This window comes from Leptonychotes weddellii, chromosome 14 (assembly GCF_054177405.1).
Source record: "Leptonychotes weddellii isolate Sample4059 chromosome 14, ASM5417740v2, whole genome shotgun sequence".
NCBI classification, from domain to species: domain Eukaryota; kingdom Metazoa; phylum Chordata; class Mammalia; order Carnivora; family Phocidae; genus Leptonychotes; species Leptonychotes weddellii.
Window position 1 is genome coordinate 61,313,629 of NC_138382.1, and position 22,005 is coordinate 61,335,633.

The 22,005-nt window shown below is 36.6% G+C and overlaps 1 protein-coding gene across 11 annotated transcripts in view; it reads right to left on the bottom strand.

Annotated features, from left to right (window-relative positions):
• Positions 1-22,005, bottom strand: part of PTBP3 (polypyrimidine tract binding protein 3) — a 119,226-nt gene that overhangs the window by 30,108 nt on the left and 67,113 nt on the right. For all 11 annotated transcript variants that reach the window (XM_006744603.3, XM_031040501.2, XM_031040500.2 and 8 more), the window contains 3 exons: positions 13,337-13,501; positions 3,748-3,858; positions 2,130-2,304 (listed from right to left, as the gene is read on the bottom strand). In XM_006744603.3, the coding sequence (XP_006744666.1) occupies positions 2,130-2,304; positions 3,748-3,858; positions 13,337-13,501 (451 nt within the window). The remainder of the gene's footprint in view (positions 1-2,129; positions 2,305-3,747; positions 3,859-13,336; positions 13,502-22,005) is intronic.

Here is a 22,005-nt window from a genome sequence, read left to right on the forward strand (position 1 = left end):
CAAAGTTAGAGAAAATTCGTAAGGGAGAATGGCCTATAAATAAAAACATGTTCAACCTCACGGGTGATAAAGAAAATCTCACAGCATCATTGTCCATAATAGCCTCAAGCTAAAACAACCCAAATGTCTATCAACAGAGGAATGGATAAACAAACTGTGGTATATTCGTACAGTGGGTATCTATACACTTGACAGTACTGAGAATGAATAAGCAATAGCCACATATATAAATATGGATGAATCACAAGTCACAAAAGATGAAGAGCATGATGCCATTTACATAAAATTCTAAATAAAGGAAGAAAAAATGTTTAAATTAGCACTTAAGGCTGCATAATGCGTGGTAAGAAAAACACAAGGAAAAAGCAGAAAAGCAAAAGTGATTACCATCACTTTAGACTGATCATCTTGGGGCAGGGAGGGAGGGAACATACAAAGAGCGCTTCTTCAGGATGTATAAATATATTATTTCTTAACCTGGGTGATAACTACATGGGTGTTAAGAAATATATTTGCATATTTTAGAAGCTTTTCTAACGGTATAATGTATATCACTAAAAACGGACAGAGTGCTTACGACTTAACCCTAGGAGCTGTAAAGAACCTTTAAAAAAACAAAACAAAACAGATAATGAGGTAGGAAAAAGTCAGGAGAGTGGTACTGCAGAAGCCAAGAGAAAAAAAGAAGGGAATAGTGAACCATGTCAAATATTAGTGAGAAGCAGAGTAAACATTCACATAATACTCAAAAAAGTATTATTATTCTCTGTTGATGAATGAGTTATCTTAAGATGTAGACATTACTTTGCAACGAGATTAAAATAATAAAAAAGGATGTTAATATTCTGATATTTTATATTCAGAAACCAAAATTCTTGAACATATTTTTAAAACCTCCTCCTCCCACCGTGTATGACATTAATTACATCAACAGTATATATTCCATTACTGGAATAAGTCCAGTTCTGCATTTGATAGCCATGTTTTGGTAAACTTAAATGAGAGCTTCAATTACTATTATGTATTACTGAAATTGTGATTACAAAGACCTTTCGGCTCTGCCAAATTGGACATGCAAAGTAAAGGCTGGTAACAAATATTATAACACAAAAATTTGGTTAGACCAAGACAAAAACTTTAACAATGCAGGAACATGAACTGAACTAGTCACCTGGCTTTTCCAGTTATAAATAACAAAAAGTTTTTACTTGAAAATAAAGTTACAAACTATTTTCCAGAAAATTCTGGACATTCGGTGAAGGATTCCTTTTTCTCACCTATAAAATTAAGATGGACTAAATACCACTTAAGGTCTCAATGAGCAGTATTTCATGGTGTCATTTGGGAAAGGGAAACCAATCACAATGGGTAATAAAATGTAATACTTTATCTAGATAATAAACCACACTTTTGAGGGTTGCAAAACCAAAAAGTATCATACATTAACCTAATGATATATCCAACTGAGCCATCCACTGCTTCTTCCTTTTTTGTCTTAAAAGTATAAATATACTGATAACTAATTTTAAATAAAAGAAAAAAGCTCTTCAAAGCAGTATTTGCAGAGACAATTCAGAAGGCTGTATTTTTATTAATGAAAAAATGCAATTTCACACAAATTTAAGGTAGACAGGAGTTCTGATATTTAAAAAACCAAACAAAATAAAATAAATCCTCCTGTTTGAGTAGAAGAGGATTTCTATGGAATTATGCCATTTACATAAAGGGTACTAATTTAGGCCCTTGTTTTAAAATACCACTACTTGAAAAAAGTATTTCTCTCAAGAGCACGTACATCAATATTCTGTGGCTATAAATCAATACATTCAAAGCAATGTTAATATGTAAGACTATTAATTTGAAGCAAATGGTTGTATGGCTTATAAAAGAATGTGTAAGATTAATGCTAGAAAATAAATTTTTAACTCAATTTTAGATATTCATTTGTTTTGCCAACTAATAGAATCTACTAATATTAAGATTTAATTAATGGACAGAATCTGTTCTAAGACTTTTTTCTTTCCTTTAGAAATTCTGAGAGAATCCAAGAAGAAAAAGGATGATATACATGGATTAATAAACTTGTAACTTCAGAAAACTTGCTTTGTACCCAAAATGGAACTACTCACCAAAAGCAGCAGCCATAGGGGGTTCAAGGGATGGCTGTCCATCACCAGTAGGAAGGTCTAAACGAGTGAAGTCTCTGCTTTTGTCATTATTATATTTCACATTAAGGCTGGTGAGCTTGGAGAAGTCAATACGCAGAGTGCAGCATGCATTATAGATATTCTGGCCATCCAGAGCCTAAAGCATGTAAGAAAGGGACTGATGTTTTGCAAGACAACAACACTGATAAATTAAGTAGTCTCTACTTTGACACAGAGTGGCAATTAAGTGTAAAGCAGAGAGCAATGGACTAAAAGCCAAAGACCTGTGTTTACTTTTACCTCTGTCATTCACTATGTGAACGTGAGAGAAAGAAAAAGAAAATCTCAGTTTTTCACAATGTTATAATAATCCCTATCTTGTCTGTGGTTAAGATCAAATGAAAGAAGAGAAATGTAAAAGCTTGGGAAAATATCATACATTACTGAGCATCGTACTAGCTATCATTATGATTATTTTGTCCACAACAAATGTTTAAAGATGATGTGATTTTATATTTCATCTTAATTTTTTAATATACTTTATATAGGTTAAGATGAAATAAAGCCTTTGTAAAGGGAATTTGTTAGAATCACAACATCTGAAGTTTCTATCTCGTGTTTTTTTCCTCTTGTAAATTTATTTTATAATAGTTTGAATAATAATCTGAGGGAAATTTTGTAGTCAGTTCTGATACAAGACCAAAGATCAGCAATCCCTCCCTTCACAATAATGAAAATTTATCAACCACTTGACTTCCACAAATGCTCAAATTTGTAAAAACAGAAATCAGAAATCAAAACACATAAGAAAATGCAAATATACAAAAAACACTTTCAATAACAGTTACTGATGAGTACATCATAATGGTATAAAATAATATATACAGGCAAAGGGTACCAGCAAATATAAAGTCTATACTCCTAATCAAGAGGTAGACAGTGTACATAAAACTACTAAAAACCTTAGTCCCTATCTTTGAAAAGAAACTAGAAATAATTCAGATACTGATACAAGACAGAATTAGGGTTAGGAATAGATCTCAGTAGGACATGGGTCAAACATAACCAAATTGAATATGAAATTTTATATCTTGTCAAAAGTCAAGCACTCGTGTACTTAAAAAAAAAAAAGACAATATAAACCAATAGCAGCAAACTTCCTAAAATGTAGTATCTTCACTAATTCAGAGCTCAACAAAATTCAATAGTAAATATGGTTACAAAAATAGTGAAATCAACCAATCTTTGGGCTAATTTAATAGAAGAAAATGAAGACACAAAGACAAAGGTAATTCTACTTTATTAGTCAGATTTTATCAGGAATACTGTGCTCCACTCTAGACTTTAAATATGACAGAAATGAGAGCCAAGGATCTGAGAAGTGATAAATGATCTGACACCATTTCATATGAAGAAAGTAATTTTTAGCTTATTATTTTAAAAAGCATATGGAACAGTGCATTTAAAAACAGTAAATTTTATATTATGTATACTATAATTAAAAACATAATGAACTGCAACAAGGGAGAAGACATGATGGCATTCTTTGGTATCACTGAAGTGACTGATTAACAAATGAAAAATGAAAAAAGATAATTACCATTTTGGCATAATGTGCATTCACTGGGTCAGCATACTGAAGCAAGGCTTGAAACTGATTATTCTTTGTAAAGGTGATAATCTTCAAGACGGTGCCAAATTTGGAAAATATCTGGAAAAAGTTCACATTAGGTTAAATCTAAGGAAATCAGGTTAAATCTAAGGAAAAAGTTGGCTAATGTACCTTTATAAATACAACTCGATTCATGAATTCCATTTTTAAATGAAAATAATTTCCTCTATTAAAACTGTTGGGACAGGGACTCCTGGGTGGCTCAGTTGGTTAAGCATCTGCCTTCGGCTCAGGTCAAGATCACAGGGTCCTGGGATGGAGCCCCGCACCGGGCTCCTTGCTCAGCGGGGAGTCTCCCTCTCCCTCTGTCTGCTGCTCCCCCTGTTGTGCCCACTCGCTCTCTCTGACAAATACATAAATAAAATCTTAAACAAACAAAAAAACTGTTGGTACAAAAATGACTTACAACCATGCATGGCTTAAAACAGTGCCTGACATGGGCACCTGGGTGGCTCAGTTGGTTAAGCGACTGCCTTCGGCTCAGGTCATGATCCTGGAGTCCCGGGATCGAGTCCTGCATCGGGCTCCCTGCTCGGCAGGGAGTCTGCTTCTCCCTCTGACCCTCCCCCCTTTCATGCTCTGTCTCTCTCAAGTCTCTCTCTCTCAAATAAATAAATAAAATCTTTAAAAAAAAAAAAAAAAAAAACAGTGCCTGACACAAGTGCCTGACAACAGGCACTCAAGTATTTAACCTATTTTACAGTCTGTCATAAATGGCACAGTACTAAAAACATGATACTACAATAGGGATTAATTAGTGTTATGAGATAATGGTGTTACAAAGCGTACAAATAAAGTGGAAGAGTCCTATGGATCAACTATTTCACCTTGAGAATCAGCATCTATTTCTCGAGATTTTTATAGGCAGAGAAACTCAAAATGTTCCTCTAGAGGCTGCTCTATTAATTCATTCAATATTCATAGAGCACTGTTCTAAGCCCTGGGAAATCAGCGGTGAATAACAAGAGTCTCTGCCCTGAGAAAGGATAGACCATAAATAAACAACATAATGTCTCATCATAAAAAAGTGTTATGAATAAAAATAAAAGGAAAAGGCATGAGAGTGAATTGGAATGCAAGTTGGGAAGGCGCAAGAATGGTCAAAGAAGGCCTCTCTGAAGTGTCTTTGGAAAAGAGGAATACACAGAGTGTGGGGAAGATTTCCTGACAGATCCCTGGCTACCAATGCTCTTAAAATACTTCCTCTATTCTACCACCACAAAGGTTCCTGGCCAGGGTTACTACAATGCACTTTGTTTTCCCCTGACATCCCAACTTAAATTTGGATCTTCCTAAGCCAAAAATCTGTCCTTCTACTTCTAAAAATAAAAAGGTAAGTATTCCCTATGCTGGTTAAGAATTTGCTATTATCGGGGCGCCTGGGTGGCTCAGTCGTTAAGCGTCTGCCTTCGGCTCAGGTCATGATCCCAGGGTCCTGGGATCGAGCCCCGCATCGGGCTCCCTGCTCGGCAGGAAGCCTGCTTCTTCCTCTCCCACTTCCTCTGCTTGTGTTCCCTCTCTCGCTGTGTCTCTCTCTGTTGAATAAATAAATAAAATCTTAAAAAAAAAAAAAAAAAGAATTTGCTATTATCAAATACTATCTATGAGTGTCCTTAATAGCCAAATGGTCCTCCCTTGTATTTATCACAAAGAGTGATCAATAATAAATACCCTATGGGTGCCTGGGTGGCTGAGTCAGTTGAGCGTCCGACTCTTGATGGTGGCTCAAGTCCCGCATGGGGCTCTGCACTCAATGGGTCAGTGGGGAGTCTGCTTTGGACTCCCTCTCTCATTCATTCATACATGAATGAATGAATGAATGAATGAATGAATGAATGAATAAATAAGATCTTTAAAAAATAATAATTACCCTAAAGCACAGGAACAAAAAGAAAAAATAGGTAAATTCTACTTCATCAAAATGTAAAACTTTTGTGCTCAAAAGACACTATCAGATACAGAGCAAAACAGCAATCCACAAAACGGGAGATAGTATCTATAAATCATACACCCGATAAGGGATTAAAACCCAGAATGTATAGACTCCTATAATTTAGCAACAAAAATAATCCAATATAAAAATCAGCAAAGGACTTAAATAGCCAATAAACACATGAAAAGATCCTCAACATCACTAATCATTAGGGAAATGCAAATAAGAACTCAATGAGATACCACTTCACACCCATTAGGACAGCTATTATCAAAAACAAACACAAACAAAAAACATCAGTAATAAATAACATGATGTCTCATCATAAAAAAGTGTTATGAATAAAAATAAAAGGAAAGGGATGAGACATATCAAGTGTTGGGGAGGGTGTGGAGAAAACAGAACCCTTGTGCACTGTTGGTGGGAATGTAAAATGGTGTAGCTGCTATGGAAAATAGTATGGTGGTGCTTCAAAGAAATAAAAAATACAATTACCATATGATTCAACAATTCCATTTCTGAGTATAAACCCTAAAGAACTGAAAGCAGGGACTCAAAGAGCTATCTGTACATCCATGTTCACAACAGCCTTATTTGCAAAAGATGGAAGCAGCCTAAATGTCCATCTACAGAAATGTGGTAAATACATACAATGGAATATTATTCAGCCTTTAAAAGGAAGGACATTCTGACACATGCTACAACATAGATGAACCCTGAAGACATTTAAGTGAAATATGCCAGTCACAAAATAACAAATTATGCATGATTCCACTTATATGAGTAATCTATAACAGTCAAATTCACAGAGACAGCAAGTAGAATCGTAGTTACCAGGGGCTGAGAAAGGGGGAATGGGGAATTATTCTTTAATGGGTTTTAGTTTAAGAAGATAAAAACATTTCTGGAGATATGTTTGGTGATAATTGCAAAACAATGTGAGTGTACTTAATGTCACTGAACCACACACATAAAAGTGGTTAAAATGGTAAAATTTATATGTATTTTAAACTCCTCAAAATTAAATAAATAAAATAAAAACTATCCTAAAGTCCACATACTATTTTTTGGCAAAATATTCTTTAACATATTATCAGCTCAGAGTCAGACACTTCTTAGAGGAGATAACAGCATTCAACAAGATTTGTGGAACCAATTTGTCTTAGAAGGGCTAACCAAAAAATGTTATTACGTAAAATTAGATAGTCTGAGGGTTCTTTATTGAAATTCTTTAAAAATGTAGCTAATTTAATTATGTTCATATTTAGAACTTTGGGATCTTATCTCTCTCATTTAGCTATTTTGAAAAACATAAGGAATTTGGTTTTGTATTTTTAATGAAAATTTTGGTCCTGTAACAGGCATTTCCTCAGTACACTTGTGTGTGTCCTAGATAATATTCTTAGAATTTATAAAAGAATACCAAATTGCTATTATCAAATACTATCTATGAGTGCCCTTAATAGCCAAATGGTCCTCCCTTTTTTTTTTTTTAAAGATTTTATTTATTTATTTGACAGAGAGAGACACAGCGAGAGAGGGAACACAAGCAGGGGGAGTGGGAGAGGGAGAAGCAGGCTCTCCGCCGAGCAGGGAACCCGATGTGGGGCTCAATCCCAGGACCCTGGGATCATGACCTGAGCCGAAGGCAGACGCTTAACGACTGAGCCACCCAGGTGCCCCATGGTCCTCCCTTTTTAATTGGGACGCCTGGGTGGTTCAATCAGTTAAGTGTCTGCCGTCAGCTCAGGACATGATCTTGGGGTCCTGATCAAGCCCAGTGGTAGGTTCCCTGCTCAGTGGGGAGTCTGCTTCTCTGCCCCCCGCCACTCATGCTGTCTTTCTCTCTCTCAAATAAATAAATAAAATCTTAAAAAAAAAAAGGAATACCAAATTTGCCTTCTTCTCAGCTGATGTCAAACAATATAGATTTTATGTTGTATCTTTCTTCAAGATATAAGCATTCTTGGGAAAAGGTCTTGTATTTTCTTCATTTCCACCTTTGGTGATACTATGGTCACACACACACACACACACACACACCCCAGTCTAAATATTGTACGTGCATCAACTGAGTGTTGGCTAAAGGATTAGTTACAGACTTTTTACTGCAGCCACAGGGTAGTATTCTAAAGTACAAGATTATATCATATATAATTCTGCCCTAGTGTACCTCTCTAACCACATTTCCTGATATTTTATATCACACTATTTACACCAATAACATGCAGTTGTCTATTACACCAATAACATGACTAAATATACCAAGTGGTTTCAAACTTCTAAGCCTACACATGTGGGTGTTCCCTTTTCTTAGAACTCTGTGCCTACCCTAGTATATTTTCATTTATCTTTTCCAAAACTCAGCTCAAAAGTAATGCCACCAGAAAATTCTCTGCCTCACCCAAACATCAACAAGAGTTAATTCTCTTTCCTGAATATTACTCCCTTCTTGGTCTCGTATATAAATGTTTATTTTGTTTTACTTACATTGTACTATACATTTGTTTACTATCTGTCTTCTTTAATTAGACTGAAAGCTCCTTGAAGGTATACACCTAGTCTTAATCATTTCTGTATCACTGAGTACAATTCTTGGCATATAAACAGGCTGTAAATGCTTATTATTAACTGATAAAGAATTACACTCAGATCTGATTGGAGAATTATGGCAACATGCAGTTTTTTTAAAAACAATAAACATTGGGATGCCTGGGTGGCTCAGCTGGTTAAGCATCTGCCTTCAGCTCAGGTCATAATCCCAGGGTCCTGTGATCGAGCCCCGCATTGGGCTCCTTCCTCAGCAGGGAGTCTGCTTCTCCCTCTGCCTGCTGCTTCCCCTGCTTGTGTTCTCTCTCTCTCTGACAAATAAAATCTTAAAAAAATAAACATTTTTGATGTAAAATATCTCATTAATGAAATAGTAAAATCATATAATTTTTTCGCAAATTTGGAATAATTTTACACTAAATTATGCATAGAGCCTAGTTAATTTTCACCCAACTTTCAGATTTTATTTATGTTTACATTCTTTGTCTCATTTAACTTGAACATCACCGTGATGTACATCCTCACTGACTGCTGTTTGGCTGGGTGATTTTTAACTGAATGTGCTAACAGAATATAAATGGACTGAACTGGGTAAGCATAGAGAGTTAGTTATCTAGAGTCCCCTGGATTGTATTTGCTGAGAGAGGAACTACAAAGATCAATCTGATACTTTTGAATAAAGTAAGTGAGGACCAACATCAGGGAATCCAGGCTAATGCCTCAAGTGTGATTTTTAACATCTTTTCATTATTACCAAAATACTAAATTTTAAACAAATTTGGTCTCATAAGATTAACATTCCGGAAAGTTTAATATACATGGATTTATTAGTATTGATCACAATAATAATTTGACTCTTTGACTCTATTTCCCTAATATATTTATTTTGCTGTCATTAACATAAACAAACACACAGACTCAACTCTTGATGTCTCCTATGCATTTTAATCTTTTCAAACTTTAAAATGGGATGAAGAGAATACTAAAGATCAAAGTCAGGTAAAATTAATCTTCATGGTGATTTTTATAAATGTAGCACTTACCAGAAACTGAAAAAGTTCATTTGTATTCATTGTAAAAAGTGTTTTGGCCATAATTTTGTTTAAAACAGTTCTTGTACCCAACAAAACAATAAGACTTAAGAACCAGAATTTTCTATTGCTAGCACTGACTCTTTTAGTATCATAATAATTGCTTTCTGCAAGTTATTTTTCTTTGCTCTGCAATTCAAAAAGATCAGTCCTTTATCCCAAAGACATTCATCTATTGGACATTCACAAAAGACCCCCATAAATAACAGTACTTGGAAGTAATGGATTATATGAGAACATTGTTTTGAACTACTTCAGTGCACAAAGAAATTTTTTAGTATGCAGGGTTGAATTTACATTATGGATCAGTCGATAAATATTTGCCTTCTTTAGCTACAAATACTCCATAGGTGATGCCATCTAATCCAATGGTTTTAATTACTACCCATATGGTGATGATAACCAAATCTCCAGCCCTGAATTCTTATACCCAATCCAGACTTATTTCCCAACTGTCTATTCAACATCTGCCACTTGGATGCCTAATAGAAAACTTAACATCCAAAACACTACCTCCCACCCCTGCCCCAAATCTTTTTGCCCCTTCATTCAGTCTTCACTGTCTTAGTACAAGATCGCTATATTTTACCAGAGGCTCACACCCAAAATTTAGAAGGCATTCTTAATTACTCCTCTTTTTCTTCATAATCCACATCTACTCAACCCATCAGCAAATTCTTCCAAATACATCCATAATCATCACTTCCTGTGACCACATCCTCATGTGGGTCTCACCACCAGCTCTCATCTGGACTATGCCAAGATTGTCCACTTATGCCTACAGTTTATTCTTAACATAGCAACAAGAGTGATTCCATTGAGACATAAATCTATCATTTTACTCCTTTACTCAAAATCCTCTAATAGCTTCCCATCAGCTGGATCCTAACCCCTTCTCTGACTCTTATCATTTATGGCTTTCCTACTTTTTACACTACAATGACATAGACTCATTTCTGATATTTCAACACATTAAGCATACTTCCACTTTAGGGACTTTGCACCTCCTGTTCCTCCTGTTCTTTCTAACTAGATCATTATTCTACCACATGTACACATAACTTATATCCTCACATACTTCAAGCCTCTGCTCAAATGCCATATTGAAAAGCTCCTTTCACTTTCCTCATCTGAAATAGCACTGCTCCCATTTCAGTCACTCAATCCCCTTACCAAGAGCTAAAGAAAAAACACTAGCTTCAATAAATGTTAGAGAACAGTGAAGCTAATGCTAATTCTTCAGCAAAAAGTATAAAATAATCTGCTAATTAATTATAATAGAAGCAACCAAAGCCACACTTCCATGTATTCCTCCATCACAATATTCATCACATTTTATGCTATTACCTATGAAATTATATCTTACGTACCAGATAAGAGCAATGATCAGTTTATTACAATGCAATTACCTAGCATCTGATAATTACAGCTAACATTTCTTGAGCACTTAATATGTACCTTTCTAATATATACCTTAATATGTACACATCTCTAGGGGCTTTAAATGTATACAAGAAAAAGATACAGAGAGGGTAAGTTACTTGCCCAGGGTTATAGAGATAGTAAGTGATAGAGCCAGGACTCAACACCAGCTCCAGACCTTGTATCCTTAATCATTATGCTATTCTACACTTTAGTTGGCTAATGATATACAGTGCCGGAGGAGAGGGCTTAATGTAATTAGAGAAAGACTGAGGAGGTAAATTTGACCTGAAAACTGACTGATGTAGATTCAACTAAGTGACTATCTCAGTGAAGAGTGCTCCAGGCCTAAGAAATAGAAATGGACTAAGACAGGAATTAACTGGGGAGAGGGGAAACGGTCAAAGGGCCAGAAAAGCCAGGGGCTAAATAAGCAGAAGAGTATTAGGAAATGAGGTTAAAGAGATGGGGAGAGGTCTGCATGTGGGAAACTGAAGGGCCTTGGTAAGGACTTTGGTTTTATTCCACCAGCAATGGGAAGGATTTAACAATGGAGTGCAGTAACTGCAAGTCTGAGAGTCCTACCCCCATGGTTACTATTGAGGACGCTCAGAATCACTCCTCTTCACCCTGAAGGACCCCATGATCTTTTAGGAGAGAAACAAGGTTTGTTACTGCTCCCAGGGAAACGATAACTGGAATGATGGGACAGGACCACATGACGGTAGCTAAGTTTAAGGCTATTTGATGGCAATGTTGAGCCACAGGTGCAAGAACACCTTTTGTAAAACAGGGTAAGTTAGCAGTAGCTTCAACGTTACGGTTATAAAAGCAAACAAACACTGCTGATGGATCACAGTGTTCAGTGACACTCTGGGATAAACAAGAGAAGAAGAAAATCTACCAGAACCAAGAAGCCAATCACTTAAGCAACTGCTAAACACTTTTAAGGAATGAGGGTGGCTATGGATTGGCCTGTTAAAGCCCTTCCTTAAGACACACTTCACAAATGCATATATTTAGAAAATGGCTTGCAAAAAGCTATCATAGGGAACACAGTAGGCCTAATAAATGGTGTATTTTGATATTTACATGCATAGCACGGGAACTGTATTGGGAAATATATGAGCTTTATTGCCAATTAGTACAATGACTGTGGGAAAGTAACTTAACTTTTAAAGACCCCAGTTTCCTTACTGATAAAATGTGAGACTAGAATGGAATGCAATTCAATTCTTAAATACACGTGCACATATACACCCTGATGATTCTTCACTTAGTAGTGCGAATCCAAAGGTTTGGAAAACAGTTAAATGATTCTGGACTGACTTGGTATCATGCTATGCAATATATATTGAGATATAAATATGAAAATAACATGTTTTAGTGTTTTAACATTTTAATATATGGGTTGACGGATATAATGAAATGGAATCAATATGTAGCAAAAGAGGACAAAAACTAACTGCAGTTTTTGGGCTAGATGCCAACGTTCATGCATACAGATTACCAAGTAACCCTACATTTTGAGGATATATATATATGGAGTATTAGTTAAAAATATAAGAAGCATACAAAACAAACACTGGACTTAATATTAGGAGGCTTGAGTTCTAACTGGCTCTTCAATTAGTCTCTACAATATTCAATTAATCAGTTACTGGAGTTTGTTTTATTCACTACAAAATTATGTAACTAAGTGAGTTTCCAGTTCTTAAATTCGATATATTCATAGTAGGCCATGATTTGGTGGAGTGCCTTTTACCATAACAGTTTGGACATATTAATGGGTAGCCTATGAAAATTATGTTGGCCATCAGTCAGCATTTAATATGATACTTCCATTTTACATATGCAGTTATCACATACCTTTCTTTCAGAGTTTTTAAAATGAAAATACTCATATGTAAGGAGTCAACAGAAATAAATTAGTTGTTTTCTATATTGATTTTACTTTCTAGGAATAACTATTACCAGTGTTTTTTATAGGATTCTATGCTTTGTTCATTTTCATGCTTAGGTCATGATCTTAGGGTCCTGGGATTGAGTCCCACATCAGGCTCTCTGCTCAGCAGGGAGTTTGCTTCTCCTTCTCTCTCAAATAAAGTCTTTTAAAAAAAATTATCTCTAATTGATACTATTTCTTACATGAAACAGGATGTTGAAGGTTTTTTTAAAAAATTACTATTATTTAAACAAATACACCAACCAAAATCAACAACCAAAAAAACACTGAAGATAATAAAACATCAAAAGTTAAAGGGAGCCACATTTGCCTCTTTTTTTTTTTTTTTAAAGATTTTATTTATTTGAGAGAGAGAGAGAATGAGAGAGCAAGAGAGAGAGAGCATGAGGGGGGGTAGGGTCAGGGGAGAAGCAGACTCCCCGCCAAGCAGGGAGCCTGATGTGGGACTCGATCCTGGGACTCCAGGATCATGACCTGAGCCGAAGGCAGTCGCTTAACCAACTGAGCCACCCAGGCACCCCACATTTACGTCTTTAGAGTATTATTCCACTTTACCTGATGAAGAACTTCCAGAGTAACAGGGTAAAAGAGGTTTTCAATAATTATTCGGAGCACAGGGCTCTGCCCAGGTAGGATTGTGCCTTCATTGGTAGGAGCTCCAGGAAGGGCCAGACTTCCCGACGGGACAGCACTGACAGCCTGCAGTGCAGCTTGGGCTCTCTATAAAACAATCCAAAATGAGAACTTTTAGTTACATTAAAGCATTACATGAATCCTAAAAATCAGTTGATGTAAAATACTATGAAGTAATATAGTTAAATAAAAATATACATATCTACTTTCTCTAGATGCACATATCCTAAATCTGTAATCAGTTAAGATTCAAAAGACTTGCTGTCTTATAACAATGACACAATATTTAAGAAAGTGCTTAAATTTACTTGAAGAAATGAAAAAAAAACCACATGGCAAAAAAAGAGGAAAATCTGGAGATGATTTTTATTTCCTAATTTTTTTTAAAGATTTATTTATTTGAGAGAGAGGGAGAGAGAGAGTGTGCAAATGGGGGTGGGGTGGGGACAGAGGGAGAGCAGAGAGAGAATCCCAAGCAGACTCTGTGCTGAGCACAGAGCTGATGGGGGGCTCCATCCCACAACCCATGAGATCATGACCGGAGCCAAAACAAGAGTTGAACGCTCAACTGACTGAGCCACCAGGAGCCCTTTTATTTCCTAATTTTGAAATGACGTTAAGAAAAAAAAATGTGAAAGTAACATTAAAGATGACTTAAAAACCACTCAAGTCCCTCTTCCTTTTCCCTCCCTAAACAATTGAGTTCTAAAACCTTTGGGTGGCATATGATAGACGCAAATATGGAAGAGAGGAGCTATGGTGATTCAGAGGGGGTCAGGAATGTATCCCTATAGGAAGGCATCCTGGCATGAGCATCAGAGCCAGAGCAATGTCAGGAGAACATCTATGTGGTAGGGCTGCCTGGCAAGGGGAACCTGAGCCCAAACAAGGTATGAAAGGCGTCTATGTGTGGGGGTGGCTCACTGCTAGACATAAGAACCTAAGGAATATGAGAAGGGTAAGAAAGACAACCAGAGGAGAATAGCCTGGGCCGGAGTGTCAGAGCCCAAAGAGAGTCAGGAAAAGGTCCACATAGTGTGGACTAATATAGGGAAGACAGTCCAAGCTGAGTGAAGAGCAGGTCCATGAGGGCCTGAATGGGGTAAGGAGGTAATTCAATGGTGGGGCAGCCTGGCATGAGATGTAAGAAAAAGCCCAAGCAGGGGTAGACAGACAAGCTTTTTTTTTTTTTAGCAAGACAACATTTACTTATAATTAAGTATTTATGGAACACTATGTGCAGGCATCATTCTAAGTACTCACTATACAAATATCACTTTAATTCTCACAACAAGGGCGCCTAGGTGGCTCAGTCGTTAAGCGTCTGCCTTCGGCTCAGGTCATGATCCCAGGGTCCTGGGATCGAGCCCCGCATCCGGCTCCCTGCTCAGCCAGGAGCCTGCTTCTCCCTCTCCCACTCCCCCCTGCTTGTGTTCCCTCTCTAGCTGTCTCCCTCTGTGTCTAATAAATAAATAAATCTTTAAAAAAAAAATTCTCACAATTTATGAGGTATGCACTATTTTTTTTTTTTTAAGATTTATTTATTTGAGAGAGAGAGAGAGAAAGTAGGAGCAGGGGGATGGGCAGAGGGAGAGGGAGAAGCAGACTCCTCGATGAGCAGGGAGCCTGATGCGGGGCTCCATCCCAGGACCCCAAGATCATGACCTGAGTCCAAGTCAGGCAATTAACTGACTGAGCCACCCAGGCACCCCAAGGTATGTATTATTATTATCCCCATTTTTAGACGAGAAAACAGTCTGAGATAAGTTAAATGATTTGTCTGGAGCCACAGAGAAGACTGTAAACAGTAGCACTTGAACACAATGTACTTAACGAAAATCTGAAAATGTCTCAGACACAATTCTAAACCCCAGTTCCGTCAGACTCCTGGAAAGGGCTACTTTTTCTTTCTTTAAAAGATTTTATTTATTTATCTGACAGAGAGAGAAACAGCACAAGCAGGGGGAGCGGCAGGCAGAGGGAGAAGCAGGCTCTCCGCTGAGCTGAGAGCCTGACATGGGGCTTGATCCCAGGACCCTGGGATCATGACCTGAGCCGAAGGCAGACCCTTAACTGACTGAAGCACCCACGCGCCCCAGGTCTACTCTTTTAATTTTTATTATTTTTGTTGTTGTTCAAGTATAATTGACATACAATATTATACTAGTTTCAGGTATACATAGTGATTTGACAATTCTATATATTACTCAAGGCTTACCACAAGTGTAGTCACCATCTGCCACCATACAACACTAGTATAATATTATTGACTGTACTCCCTATACTGTACTTTTCATCTACATGACTTATTTATTTTATAACTGGGAGTTTTGTACTTCTTAATCCCCTTGACCTACTTTGCCAGCCCCCCCATCTACGCCCCCTGGGGCAACCACTAGTTTGTTCTCTATATTTAAGAGTCTGTTTTTTGTTTTTCATTTGTCTTATTTTTTAGAGTCCACATATAAGTAAATCATATATTTGTCTTTCTCTGTCTGACTTATTTCACTTAGTGTAATACCCTCTAGATCCATCCATGTTGTTGCAAATGGCAAGGTTTCATTCAGCAGATAAGTTTCTAAATAGCATGCTCCACTAAAAGGAACTAGGGTGCCCTAAAAAAATGATTAGTTCTAGAGCTGGAGCAAAGAAAGCACAAAATGAGTATGTAACTTTTTGTTCCAATTTTTTTTTTTTATCAGAATGCAAAGTAGTATTCAAAGAATTATGGAAACATGCCAAAAGGACATAGGAGACAGCCTGAAGGGGCTCCCACTGGCCAAATATAGGACAGTTTGAGAATCAAAATAGTGATTGTAACAAGTAATAATCCATCAAATGAAATAAGAAACCTTAAGTCCATACCGATACAAATTGACAGTTGATAAGGAGTAATACATTTACACTGCCTTAAAGTACCTTCCCCCCAAATACTCCTCTTTGCCCCTAGGTCATAACTTTACAGTGAAGAAGCCAAACATGCGCCTCATCAAGGAACTGAAGAGCACAACATCAGTAATACAGCAAACTGAGATTATGTGCCACCTGATAGGATGCAAAAAAGAACATTACTTCTATTATGTTCCTGTCAAATCTATATTCACTGAATGCAACCACCAGGAAATACCAGATAAACTCAAACTGAGGGAAATCTTAAGAGGACAGGTTGCCTATAATTATCAAAAGTATCAAATCAAGGTCATGAAAATCAAAGAGAAACTGAGGAACTGTTTCAGAGTAAAAAAACACTAAAAGGGTGCCTGGGTGGCTCAGTTGGTTAAGCGACTGCCTTCGGCTCAGGTCATGATCCTGGAGTCCCTGGATCGAGTCCCGCATCGGGCTCCCTGCTCAGCGGGGAGCCTGCTTCTCCCTCTGACCCTCCCCCCTCTCATGTGCTCTCTCTCATTCTCTCTCTCTCAAATAAATAAATAAAATCTTAAAAAAAAAAAAAAACACTAAAAGATGTGACATCTAAACACAACATGTGATTCTAAATGTTTTGCTCTAACAAACATTATTGAGAGGATGGGCAAAACCTGAATGGGGACTGAGGACTGAAGGGAAATAATATATCAATGTCAATTTCCCAATTTTGATCTCTATATTTTGGTTGTGTTGGAGGATGTCCTTGATTATAAGAAATGCACACTGAAGTATTACACAATGAAGACAGATGAGGTTCACAGATGCCTGAAGTAATCAAAATTTGTATTTCCAATTGTGACTATCTCAAAAATTAAAACAATTATTTAGAAAATGAAGTGGGTGAAAGAAGGAAAAATTGAAGGGAAAAAAGCATGGTTACTGATTAATGAAATTAAATGCAACTTTTCATCAATCTCTTGGTCCTACTCATCATTTCTTAAGAATGGTGATAATTAGTCAAACACTTGTGATACAAAATGAAAAATCAAAAAAACAAACAAAAAATAAATCCCAACACTTTTTTATTGTATTCACTTCCAATTTTAAAGATCACAGTATTCTGCATTATTTTAAATTAACATTTCTTACTTTCTGTTTTCATGATTTTAATTTTTACTTTATTATATCATCTCTAATTTGAGTTAAGTAGTTTTCCAACATCACGCTACGAAAAATTACATTAAAACAAGTATCATTCTGAAAATTGGCTAGCTTTTATTTTCTGTATGTTTAACAGTTTAACAACTTCCACTTTCACACTTATATACAATTTTTTAAAAGATTTTATTTATTAGAGAGCGAGCGAGAGGACACAAGCAAGTGTGGGGGGGGCAGACGGAGAAGCAGAGTCACCACTGAGCAAGGAGCCAACGAGGGGCTTGATCCCAGGACCCTGCAATCATGACCTGAGCCGAAGGCAAACGCTTAACCGACTGAGCCAACCAGGCACCCCCTTTTCTTATACCTTTTAACAGCACTTTTAGGCCATACAGATTTTTATGTATCAGGTAATGTACAAAGTGCCCAACATCCAGTTTCCAAAGAATCATCATCTTTGAGAACAGTATATGAATAATTATTTGAAAATTTTATACCGCTGTTTTTCAAAACTATGCGCTTTATAAAACAACCATGTTTATGGAAAACTGAGCATCCTAATCCTGCTTCAAACTCAGCAGTTTATTTCATCTATTTTACACTGGGCTCCTCCATAAGAGTTTATTTGGATAAAGGGTTCTACTGCTCTCAAGTTTGAAAACTGATTCAAACTTCCACTTTGAGCTTATAATTAGATGAGGCTGGGGTGGGGGGTCAATTAAAAATAAAAAGACCCAGAACTGATACGTAAGTTAGAATTAGCAGACAAGAACATTATAGTATTAATAACTGTCTGTCTCTCTCTCTCTCACACACACACACACAAAAGCTAAGTACAGACATGGAAGATAAACGAATAGTGCTGTCCCGGGCGCCTGGGTGGCTCAGTTGGTTAAGCAACTGCCTTCGGCTCAGGTCATGATCCCAAGGTCCTGGGATCGAGTCCCACATCGGGCTCCCGGCTCAGCAGGGAGCCTGCTTCTCCCTCTGACCCTCTCCTCTCTCATGCTGTTTCTCTCTCGCTCGCTCTCCAATAAATAAATAAATAAAATCTTTAAAAAAAAAAAAACAAAAACGAATAGTGCTGTCCAACAGAGTTTCCTGTGATAATGGAAATGTTCAATATCTACACTGTCCAATATGATAGTGACTAGCCACATGTGGCTAGTGAGCACCTGAAAAGTGCCAAGTGCAACTGAGGCACTAAAATTTTTTTCTTTTTCTTAAAGTTTATTTGTTTTTAATAATCTTTACATCTTATGTGGGACTTGAACTCACAACCCTGAGATCAAGAGTCACATGCTTTTCTGACTGAAACAGTCAGGCATCCCACAATTTTCATTTTTAAATATATTTAAATTTAGCCACATGTAGCTGGCAGCTACCATACTGAACACAGCTCTAGAAAGTCTAGGGGAAGATGTCATCATAGAGAGGTTCTAAGTGGAATAATGGTTCTTTTTTCTCTTAGATTAGGATGATTAAATCTTTACAAAAGTAAGTCTGCATATCCAAAAGTAAACTGAACCTGACTTCATTATGCCATTAGTCTTTCTACCAATCCTTTTTATTAAACAATTCTACATATATACTTACTGCTACTAGTTAGTACTATTCTTGTTCTCATAGTTCCTCTTCCTTCACTCTTCCTCTTTGGAATTTGGGATACCATAGTGAAGAAATATAAGAAGGCATGGTATATATTGTCCTAATCATTCTAGAGTTTTCAATATATTCTGCATTAGTACTTCACAGAGCACTGAGTACAAAGGTCTCTGAGTCGCAGGCATGCAAGAAATGCTTTTGACAATAAAAATCTGAGAAAATAGTATCTGAAAAGAAGACAGATTTATTTTTTATTTTTTTAAGATTTTATTTATTTATTTGACAGAGAGAGACATAGCGAGAGAGGGAACCCAAGCAGGAGTGGGAAAGGGAGAAGCAGGCTTCCCGTGGAGCAGGGAGCCCGATGTGGGGCTCGATCCCGGGATTCTGGGATCATGACCTGAGCTGAAGGCAGATGCTTAATGACTGAGCCACCCAAGCGCCCTGAGACAGATTTATTTTATAAATAACTCTGTAGTTTCAATTTTTAATTAGGCAAAACATTTAAAAAAGTAAAACTGAGGCATACTCTCCACTGAGGACAACAGAAAAGTCGGGAAAAAATGAGAAATGTTTTTTAATCTTCTTAAAAATATTTTATTCATTTATTTGAGAAAGAGAGAGAGAGAAAAGGAACAGGGGGAGGGGCAGAGGCAGAGGGAGAAGCAGACCATTGCTGAGCAGGGAGCCCACTGCGGGGCTTGATCCAGGAACTCTAGGATCATGATCTGAGCCCAAGGCAGACGCTTAACCAACTGAGCCACCCAGGCGCCCCAAGAAATGTTTTTTTTAATATATAAAAAAATTATTTCACATAGCTGACTTATGTTGTGTGTCTTTGATGCTAAAAATTATGAGGCAGCAGAATTCCTACTACGGGAGATAATTTTTAAAAAATTCTTTTAAGACTTTATTTATTAGGGAGAGAGCGAGCGAAAGAGCACAAGCTGGGGGGAGAAGCAGAGGAAGGAGAAGCAGACGCCCCACTGAGCAGGGAATGTGACTAGGGGGGCTCAATCCCAGGACTCTGGGATCATGACCTGGGCCAAAGGCAGATGCTTAACCCAGAGTCACCCAGGTGTCCCTAATTTTTAAATGTTTTACAAACAAACTTTCTGAAATAGTTGTAGTAACTATTAATAAAGAAAATAGCAGTAGTGTGATTGGCAAATCAACAAATATTTTATCATGGTGGGGGAGGGCAAATATACTTCATGTAAAATTTAAATGTGGCTGGACAATGTGAAAAAGACATTTCTAAAATTGAGTTGGAAATGAATATACAATAAAATGCACAGATCATAAGTGTACACCTTGATGATTTCTTAGGGCAACATTTTTAGGGAAAATCCTTCCATGGTTATCTCTTTGCAGGTTTATAAATGTTCACCCACAGGTCAAAAAAAACCTGTCTATACCATAATAACTATAATTAATAAAACTGTATCTCAAATGCTAACTTCAAAATATGATCTAAATGTTTTAGCAGTAATTTTAGTTTAAATAAAAGGATAAAATATTTGATATTCACCTGACCTTCTGGCAAGTATGTCCATAGGCTAGAAAAGAAGTTATGTGCATGTTTAGGGTTATCTTGCTATTCAGAGAACAAAAGATAATGAAATAGTAATTTGTCAGTTTTCTGAAGCTGTCAGAATTAAAAGGCATTTAGTACATTTTATATATGCAAACAGGTACTTTCAATTCTGACTTCAGCTTTGGTGTAGGACTTTGAATAAAAGAAAAATTATTATATTTTATCAAACACCAATGCATAAAAACTGCACAAAAGTAACAAAATGGGAAAGGGCACTGGGAAGAAATCAAGGCTATCTAAGAATAAACTAGGTCATTTCGGCTGGCTTTGGTTGCCAAGCAACTGGGATTTCTCACAGTTTCCCTTTAGAATAATCCAGTCTTTAAGAGTTTATTAAATTGTTTATTTCTTCTTCAAGACTTATACTAACATATTTAGGAATCAAACTAATAAGAAAACTTCCATGACTTATATGAAGGAAAATTAAAAACTCTAATGAAAGACAGGAGACAAAATATAACTTCTTCTTCCAAAGGATCAGAGAGTAATATTAATATGTTAATTATCTTCAAATTAACCTATAAAATCAACCCAAATCCAATTTTTTAGGAAGGGGTAGGAGTTACCAAAATAATTCTATTCTGTATGAAGAAATAAATAAAATATAGTAACTAGCTGGGGGTGCCTGGGTGGCTCAGTTGGTTAAACATCTGACTCGATCTCTACTCAGGTCTTGATCTCAGGGTTTGAGTTCAAGACCTGCACTGGGCTCCACGCTAGGCATGCAGCCTACTTAAAAAAAAAATTATAATAATAAATAAATAAATTTAAAAAATATAGTAACTATTTAATGGCTAAAAAGAGAGAGTAAAATATGGGGCTTTGCCCTATTCAATAGATCAATACTGGAGACATGAGCCCTAGGGACATGGAAACAGGAATGGAACAGAATGGAATCCAAAAGGTAGTCTGGATTAGACACTGAGTGCATACCAAGTAAGCAGCCCACACATGAGGGAACATGGGCCATGCAAACAGAATGTGTATGCATGTCTAGTAAGTGTATATATGTATATTGTAAGTAGGGAAAAGCAAGTGTATGGAAAACTAGAACATGACAAAGGACAAGTTTCACATGAGTGGATAATAATAAGTGGGTTATTCAAAAAAACAATAAGGGAGAAACTGGTCAACTGGGAGTTAAAAAGAAAAAAAAAGACCAAAGCCTACTCTCACTCCCCAACTCCAAAATATTTCTAATAAAACAAAAATTTAAACATTAAAATAAAGACAGCTAAAACACGAAGTATGAGAAGAAATAGGTAAAAACAAAGTTTTTTAAATGTTGCTATGCTAGGTCTTTATGAGCATGGTATCAAAATAAGAAACCATAATACAATCTTAAAGAGATTTGACTATTGTATAA